The 9,542-nt window shown below is 49.8% G+C and overlaps 1 protein-coding gene across 4 annotated transcripts in view; it reads left to right on the forward strand.

Annotated features, from left to right (window-relative positions):
• Positions 1-9,542, forward strand: part of SYN1 (synapsin I) — a 96,255-nt gene extending 86,713 nt beyond the window's left edge. The window contains exons 12-13 of one of the 4 annotated variants that reach the window (XM_063433075.1): positions 6,372-7,002; positions 8,324-9,542. In XM_063433075.1, coding sequence (XP_063289145.1) covers positions 6,372-7,002; positions 8,324-8,459 — 767 coding nt within the window. In that variant the 3' untranslated portion in view covers positions 8,460-9,542. Of the gene's footprint in view, positions 1-6,371; positions 7,038-8,323 lie in introns of all 4 variants that reach the window. The other 3 variants (XM_063433076.1, XM_063433077.1, XM_063433078.1) reach the window with 3 other exon arrangements.

Raw genomic sequence — 9,542 nt, forward strand, 5'->3', positions numbered from 1 at the left:
GAGGGGCTAGAAGTAGGAAGGTGGTAGATGTCCATGATTGATAGAGATTGATAGGGGCAGTACGAGAGAAGTCCTGAAAATAGGAGTGGTAGGACATAATGATAGAGCTTGATATGAGCAGTACGGGAGAGGTCCTGGAGGTGGAAGTGGTAGGACATAATGATAGAGCTGGAAAGGGGCAGTACGGAAGAGGTCCTGGAGATGGGAGTGGTAGGACATAATGATAGAGCTGGATAGGGGCAGTACAGGAGAGGTCCTGGAGATGGGAGTGGGAGGACATAATGATAGAGCTTGATAGGGGCAGTACGGGAGAGGTCCTGGAGATGGGAGTGGTAGGACATAATGATAGAGCTGGATAGGGGCAGTACGGGAGAGGTCCTGGAGATGGGAGTGGTAGGACATAATGATAGAGCTGGATAGGGGCAGTACAGGAGAGGTCCTGGAGATGGGAGTGGGAGGACATAATGATAGAGCTTGATAGGGGCAGTACGGGAGAGGTCCTGGAGATGGGAATGGTAGGACATAATGATAGAGCTGGATAGGGGCAGTACGGGAGAGGTCCTGGAGATGGAAGTGGTAGGACATAATGATAGAGCTGGATAGGGGCAGTACGGGAGAGGTCCTGGAGATGGGAGTGGTAGGACATAATAATAGAGCTGGATAGGGGCAGTACGGGAGAGGTCCTGGAGATGGAAGTGGTAGGACATATTGAAAGAGCTGGATAGGGGCAGTACAGGAGAGGTCCTGGAGATGGGAGTGGTAGGACATAATGATAGAGCTGGAAGAGGTAGTACAGGAGAATTCCTTAAGATGGGGGTTGAAGGAAGTAATGATAGAGCTCTGTGACGGTACAATCCGTTATTCCGTCAAGTATTCCCTTCTTCCCATAAAAGAAAATCACCCAATACTCCACGAGTAGAAATATCCCTGGAATCGCCGAATAATCCACACATGAGCCAAAGCTCATCGTGTCGCATCGTGTGGAAGTTTGACCGGCTTGCCATGTGGAGGTATCCGATCTAGAGTTCCATAGAATCACTAGCAAGAGCCGGTCTCCGTTCGCATCTACACGAAAACCACCATTCGTATGGTGCAGCTGGTTACATGTGAATGTTCCCCTCATTCGGTAGATTCTATCTACCGAACGCCAGTTTGATTCGTGGAGGGGAACGTATTCATCCAGGACTTCCATGGGGACCGGGCGTTCGCATGGTTGCCGTGCCGAAATTAGTTCCAGGCAATCCCTGCATAAGTCCCGCTGACCGCGTTCGTGAGTTCTAAGATGGCCGCCATCCTTTGTTCTCGCCACGTGTTCGTATGTCGAATGGCGGCCACCTAGTAGCAGTTAAGTTGCGGTTTCTCTGTGTTCTAATGCTGATTGCTACCCAGGGTGTGTGGTCTCATTCATACACATTCATACATTTCTTTCATACATATTGAACCGAACGGATACAGGCATTAAAATAGCAGGGAGAGGGTTTAACTGAGGGCCCACAGGCAAGTACATGGAAAATCCTTCACAATGGCCCCCCCCTTTTCTCCCTGCTCTGGCAACTCGGTTGGATCTTTCCTGGTCCCATAGGGTTGACGGGACTTTCCAAAGTTTCTAATCTGTTGCCAAGTCCGTTTGGCGTGACAGTCCATCGGCATTCCCGTTTTGCTTGCCTGGGCGATAATGAATAGTAAAGTCATAGGGCTGTAACCCCAGTCTCCAGCGCAGCAAACGGGCGTTATCCCCTGAGACCCGGTTGAGCCAAACTAAGGGATTGTGATCCGTGATGAGGGTGAAGGCCCGGCCATAGAGGTAGGGTGTGAGCTTTTTGAGTGCCCATACCAAGGCCAAACACTCCCTTGGCAACAGCTTCCGACTCAGGTATACCACCGGGTGCTCCCCCCCCATCCTCTCCGATCTGGCTTAGTACTGCCCCCAGTCCAAACATTGAAGCGTCTGTGTGGACAATAAACCTTTTGTTAGGATCTGGGGTAACCAACACTGGAGCATTAACGAGAGCATTCTTTAGTGCTTGGAAAGCCACCTCGCATTCCGGGGACCACAGGACTTGTCGGGGTAACTTCTTTTTGGTCAGGTCGGTCAGGGGTTTGGCTAGGGCGCTATAGTCGGGTACAAAGCGTCTGTAATAGCCGGCTGTGCCCAAGAAAGCCATGACTTGTGTCTTGGTTTGGGGAGTGGGCCACTTGGCAACGGCCTCGATCTTAGCCGGCTCCGGCCGTTGCTTACCGCATCCTACTTGGTGGCCCAAATATTGTACCTCCGCCATACCCAAATGACACTTGTCTGGTTTCAGGGCCAGCCCGGCCCCCTTTATCCTATCTAATACTACCCCTACGTGTTCGAGGTGTGCTTCCCAGGTATCGCTATGGATGGCGATGTCATCCAGGTAGGCGCATGCGTAGTCCTGGAGACCTCCCAGTAATTGGTCCACCATCCGTTGGAAGGTGGCCGGGGCGTTCTTCATCCCGAATGGCATAACCCGGAATTGGTATAGGCCGAACGGGGTGATGAAAGCAGACTTGGGTATGGCATCTTCCGCTAGGGGAATCTGCCAATATCCCTTACATAGGTCAGTTGTGGTCAGATACTTCCCTGCAGAGATACGGTCAAGCAGTTCGTCCATCCGTGGCATTGGATAGGCGTCCGAAACTGTTTTGTCGTTGAGTCGACGGTAATCCACACAGAAGCGGGTTGTCCCGTCCTTCTTTGGTACTAGGACTACCGTTCCCTCTATCTCGGTCTGCCCCTCCCAGTGGTCCTTGATAAGATCTAAAGGCCCCTTCACCCGCCTCCCATATAAGAGTTTGAAGGGTGAGAATCCGGTTGATTCCTGCGGCACCTCTCTGTAGGCAAAGAGAAGGTGTGGCAGGAATCGCTCCCAATCCTTGTACGCCCCCGTGAACGACTTCAACATTTGCTTTAGAGTCCCGTTGAAGCGCTCACATAGGCCATTAGTTTGGGGGTGGTATGGGGAACTAGTCAGGGATTTAACTCCACAGACTTTCCATATCTGCTGGGTTAACTCGGCCGTGAACTGTGTACCTTGGTCGGACAGTACCTCCTTGGGAAAGCCCACTCGGTTGAATACCTTGACTAGCGCATCTGCCACCGTCAGAGCCTGTATGTTAGAAAGGGCCACTGCTTCGGGTTAACGGGTGGTGTAATCTACTACTGTGAGCATGGAGACCAGTTTAGCCTTTGGGTGGTCTCCCTTCTTACCTATGCGTTGACATATCTCGCACTTCTGGCAATACGCCCGGACGTCATCGGATACCCCAGGCCAGAAAAAGTTCTGGGTTACCCGATACCCCATCCTGCGTATTCCCAAGTGTCCTGCCAGAGGGACGTCGTGCCCAATTTGCAATAACTCCCGCCGGTATTTCCGTGGAACTACCAGTTGGCGCTTTTGCCTAGGCCCAGGTGCGTTAGCCCGTGTCTCGGTGAGCCTGTATAAGCGGCCTTTTTCCCAGATAAACTGCTCCTTCTCTAACTCCCCCCCCCCCCCCCCCGTTCCCCTCCTGGCCTTTTCTCGATACTTTTTGAGGGAAGGGTCTCCGGTCACCTCCCGCCCAAAGTCTTCTGGGGTGTCCCAGGGAAAGGGTTCTATAGTCAGGGGTAGGTCGGGTTGGCTTACCTGGGTCTCAGTAGGAAGCGGATGGCTCTCGGCAGCGCGACTTTGTGCTCTGGTGGTTACTGCGTGGGCCTCCTGAGCGGTGGTTGAGGCGAACGCCGAAGTCAGGGGCCCAATGTCATTGCCCAACACGACTTCCGAGGGTAAATCCTTCATTACGCCCACTTGAATTGATTTCCCCGGCTTCTCCGATGCGTTAATGAGATGTCGTTGTACTAGCGTGATGGTTGCACCACTGTCTCTTAATCCCCGTGCTGTCTTGCCGTTAACCATAACCAGTTGGCAATGGTGTTTTCGATTGTCTGTGACGGTGGATTGCACCAGGAGGGCTTCGTAAAGGGTGCCCAATGGTTCTTCCTGACCCAGCTCCTTGGGATCCCAAGTTGAATCTACACAATGGGCTGCTGCTGGTGGCTGCTGGTACCCAGGTCGAGACCAATTTGACCTGGTGTGGTTGTCCATGGGGCAATTCTGTCGGATGTGACCCAGTTGTTGGCACCGGAAGCAATGGAGCTCACTGACATCCTGTCGTGGGTAGCGAGAATTAGAATTCCCCGGTCGGTTAGGGGGTTGGTATCGGGCTGCTGGTGGGTGTGATGGCACTTAAGGTTTTGGAGGCTGTACCCGTGGTGCGACTGGGTTATTTTTGCGAGTATCTGCATACTCATCCGCCAACTTGGCGGCCTCTGGCAGAGACAGGGGCCTGCGGTCTCTCACCCAATCTTTGACATCTGCCTGGATATGGTTGTAAAACTGTTCCAGGAGCATCAGTTGCAAAATCTCCTCCGCGGTGGTGGCCTGGCTACTGTTAATCCAGTTTGAGGCCGACAGGGATAACTGGCATGCCCATTCCACGTAGGAATCTTTAGCGGTTTTGCGTGAGTCCCTGAACTTCTGTCGGTAGGACTCTGGGGTTACTGCATAACGGGCCTTTAAAAGCTTTAAAAGCGCCGAACGGAATTTTCTTTGTATCCGCTGTGTTGTACTCACTGTTTGGGGAATATGCTGCTGCCTGCTGGACCGCTGCCACCTTTAATTGTAGCTCTGCGTCTCTTTTTTGTTTAGCCTCCTCCGCTAAAAGGCTCATAACTTTCAGGATAACGTCAGCCATTGGGTTCGGACCGAACCATGCTAGTTTCTCCCTCATTTCTTTGTTGGCTGGTGATTCCTCCTCCTGAATCACTGGTGTCTCCATCTCTTGTACCGCTGGCATTGCTGCAACCAAGTTCTCTCGGTCTAGCTCCATTAACTCTGCTATAATGACCCGCTTGGTTTTGTTGCTAGCAATCCTTCCACAAGCTTCCAGTAGCTCTTTCAGTGTATTTCTTTTAAGCAGGGTGTACCAGCCTTCCATTCACTGTTCCCAGTGTCTGCTTGGAATCCTGGTGTACAGAAGTAGAAGGGAAAATCCCGCCGCTGCCAACCAGTTGTGACGGTACAATCCGTTATTCCGTCAAGTATTCCCTTCTTCCCATAAAAGAAAATCACCCAATACTCCACGAGTAGAAATATCCCTGGAATCGCCGAATAATCCACACATGAGCCAAAGCTTAATGCTGGAACAAGACTGATTTACTGGCACACAGAACTCACAATTTATGCAACATAAAACTCCTCCTCTGGGCCAGGCTAGATAATTGAGTTTTAACAATACACACAGCTCAATTATCTGCTGGCCAGAACATTTACAGTTTTTAACAATTTCAGAAAAGTACTTTTTATACAACATACAAACATCCCTGGGTAGCTGAGGATACTGGTGGTCATATATCCAAATTTCACGAATTTCCGTTCAGTAGTTTCCGTGTCGCATCGTGTGGTAGTTTCCGTGTCGCATCGTGTGGAAGTTTGACCGGCTTGCCATGTGGAGGTATCCGATCTAGAGTTCCATAGAATCAGTAGCAAGAGCCAGTCTCCGTTCGCATCTAACTACACGAAAACCACAGTTCGTATGGTGCAGCTGGTTACATGTGAATGTTCCCCTCATTCGGTAGATTCTATCTACCGAACGCTAGTTTAATTCGTGGAGGGGAACGTATTCATCCAGGACTTCCATGGGGACCGGGCGTTCGCATGGTTACCGTGCCGAAATTAGTTCCAGGCAATCCCTGCATAAGTCCCGCTGACCGCGTTCGTGAGTTCTAAGATGGCCGCCATCCTTTGTTCTCGCCATGTGTTCGTATGTCGAATGGCGGCCACCTAGTAGCAGTTAAGTTGCGGTTTCTCTGTGTTCTAATGCTGATTGCTACCCAGGGTGTGTGGTCTCTGTTCGGTAAACGGATACATTTCTTTCATACATATTGAACCGAATGGATACAGGCATTAAAATAGCAGGGAGAGGGTTTAACTGAGGGCCCACAGGCAAGTACATGGAAAATCCTTCACAAGCTCAATAGGGGCAGCATTGGAGAAGAACTGGAGATGGGGTAGAAGAATGTAAAAATAGAGCTCGATAGGGGCAATACGGAAGAAGTCCTGGAGATGGGAGTGGAATGAAAAGGTTTAAGTCCTGGGCCTGACAGTATTTGTAGAGGAGAGCAGAGATATAATGGGTCAGTATTAGTTAAGCTTGCCAGACAAGATTTAAAACTTTGAATTGTATTTTGGGACTGATTAGAAGCCAGTGGAGGGATTGGGTAAGAGGGACAGCAGACATTAAGAAGGTTAAGTTGTAGCAGGTTGTATGAGTTAATGGTCACATGGTCTGTGTTTTCTCGTGCCTTACAGGTGGACCTCAGAGCGCTCAGGCACCTCAACGCCAGGGGCCTCCTCCCCAGCAGAGGCCTGCCCCTCAGGGTCAGCAACTTCAAGGTTTGGGGCCTCAGCCATCATCACATCCACCAAATCTTCCCAGCCCAGGGGCCCAACAAAGACAAATGATCCCTCAGCAGCAGCCGCAGCAGGCTCGGCCTCAACAGCCAAGCCCTCGCCAATCACAGTCTCCCCAAAGGCAGCCAAGCTCTCAGGGGGCTCAGTCACCCCAGCGTCAACAGCAGGGCCCTCCAATGCCATCAGGCCCCAAACCAGTGGGAACTCAGCCACCGCAGCCCCGGCAGCCTGGCCCACCAAGGCAACCTGTTCCAGCAGGACCTCAGCAAAAGCCCCCTCCTCCTGCCCATCAGCAGCAACAGCAGGGCATCCGCCAACAGGGACAGCAGCCCCCTCCTCAGCAACGTCAGTCAGCTCCTGGAGCAACACAGCAACAACAGCCGCAGCAGCCTCAGCGACCCATGACCCAGCAACCCAGGCCTAACCCCCAGGGACCTGGACAGGTGTCCTCTCGTCCTGGTGGAACTCAGAAGCCTCAGCTGGCTCAGAAGCCGGGCCCAGAGCTGCCCCCACCCCAGCCGCAGCTGAAGTAAGAACCCCCGAGGTTCAGGGTGGGCCACACAGGTTTCAGCTTCATATATATTACATTTTGCATCCCTTGTTGCATGCAGAATCACTGAGCTAAAGATCGACACAGACTGAACCATTTGGTGCTTTTATTTTTTTGCTTATAATTTCTCAATCACAACTTGCTTAGACCATGTGTGATCTTGCTAGTGAATGCAAATTCTGTCTAAAAAATATCTATTTTTGGGATTATATAGCACAAAAATTATAGATATTTAGGGTATGCTTTTAAGCATGAATCATAAAAAATTAACAAAAAGAAAAAGCAAAAACACAAAAGTACTTGTGGTCCTTGAGCCAAAGGCTATGGGTATAATATAGGTAATTTTATTGACTAAGGCACAAACCCTGTTTGATAATGCATGACTTTAACGGTCCATTCTCTCTCTCTTCCTCCTCGTACTCCCTTCTCCCCAATACAACCAACATGTCCCTTCTACTGACTACCTCATCTCCCCTTCATCTGTCCCCACCCAACCTTTCCTGCTCCCCAATTCCATGTCCCTTCTAACGTTCTCATCTCCTTCTGTCCCAACCCTTCCCTGCTCCCCAATGCCATGTCCCTTCTAATGTTCTCATCTCCTTCTGTCCCAACCCTACCCTGCTCCCCAATGCCATGTCCCTTCTAACGTTCTCATCTCCTTCTGTCCCAACCCTTCCCTGCTCCCCAATGCCATGTCCCTTATAACGTTCTCATCTCCTTCTGTCCCAACCCTTCCCTGCTCCCCAATGCCATGTCCCTTCTAACGTTCTCATCTCCTTCTGTCCCAACCCTTCCCTGCTCCCCAATGCCATGTCCCTTCTAACGTTCTCATCTCCTTCTGTCCCAACCCTTCCCTGCTCCCCAATGCCATGTCCCTTCTAACGTTCTCATCTCCTTCTGTCCCAACCCTTCCCTGCTCCCCAATGCCATGTCCCTTCTAACGTTCTCATCTCCTTCTGTCCCAACCCTTCCCTGCTCCCCAATGCCATGTCCCTTCTAACGTTCTCATCTCCTTCTGTCCCAACCATTCTCTGCTGCCCAATAAAACCAAAATGTCCCTTCTATTGTCTATCTGCCCTCACCTATACTTTCCTTCTCCCCAATACAAACATGTGCATTCTACTGACTTCATCCGCCCTCACTCACCCCGTCCTTTATCACGCTTCCATCGCTTTGATGCTCCTCACTACCATTTCCTACCCTCAATCATGATCTTGGTTCCATTATTCTTTACCACCCATTCCGAATTTTATGACAACCTCTTCTCCATTTTAACGTTCCTTTCATTGTGCGTGTCCAGCAAGTCCCAGTCCCTCACCAACTCCTTCACCCTTGCAGACTCTCCAGCTCCACGTTCCAGTCTTAGCCACGATGAGGTGAAAGCCGAAACCATTCGGAACCTGAGGAAATCTTTCGCTAGTCTCTTTTCAGACTGAGGGGACGTTTCCGAGCATCACTTACCCCTCTGACCACATCATACCTCCTTCATCCGGCACAGCGTTTCTTGTCCCCAACGCGTATGCACGGCTTATATCCTGAAAGTGCAAATAGAGATAGATATGGAGAGAAAGCAAACTATGGGAGGAAGAGATAAATCTATTCTGTCAGGGGTGATATAACATTACTTCTATAATTAAAAAAAAAATATTTATATATATATATATACATATCTTATAGATCAGCCAGGCAGAGGGACAAATCTGTCAGCTCCAGCTTGGCTCAACAGAGGAATGTGTACTGGCACTCACAATGCTTTGTGGTACGCACTGGGTATAGAAAGGTGATACAGATTGAGTTTAATTAAAGATTTCTAAAGCACCCAGACGGCGGCGTCCATACAGAGTCTGTGCGTGTCAGTCCTTCGTATTTATATAAATATATAATATATTCATACATATTAATATTTCAAATCTCGTCATAGCAAAAGTAGCGTAAAATATTAGACATCGCGCCCGTTTGCGCACTTTCTAGTTCACGCAGTCACAGTGTTGCACTCTTCCTCCCAAGTACTCTCGCTATCTATCCCTCCGGTATTTGTCTCTCTCTGATTCAGTCTAGTGAGTTGCTGTGACAGTCCCTTCTAAGTAGATTTCTGTTACTGGTCTAGTTTCCTTGACCCTGCTCTACACCCCAGTGACTGACCTCTGCTGCCGTATCAGAGCCCAGCCACACTCTGACCATTTTCCCTTATTGAGTCTATGCTTCTGTACCACCACCTTTTGTCACTCTCCCTCCATGTCTTATTTGTATGGAAGTAACACTGTTGTACTGTGTGTAACGTAAGCTTGCTGTGCAGTAAATATTGTGACGAGATTGTTAGTGAGCGCCATGTTCCTTTCAAGTAGTGAAATAATGTTGTATTAAGAGTAATATATTATATATGATTAAGTTACTAACCGCTGCCCTCAGGTGCAGAGAGATGCCTGTCATTGTTTGTGAACGCGTCTGTGTGATAATGTGAACCCAGTGGGGCAATAAGATGTGACTTGTCTAAAGAAATAAAAATTCAGACAGTAAAA

Source organism: Pelobates fuscus, chromosome 9 (genome assembly GCF_036172605.1).
Source record: "Pelobates fuscus isolate aPelFus1 chromosome 9, aPelFus1.pri, whole genome shotgun sequence".
NCBI lineage: Eukaryota > Metazoa > Chordata > Amphibia > Anura > Pelobatidae > Pelobates > Pelobates fuscus.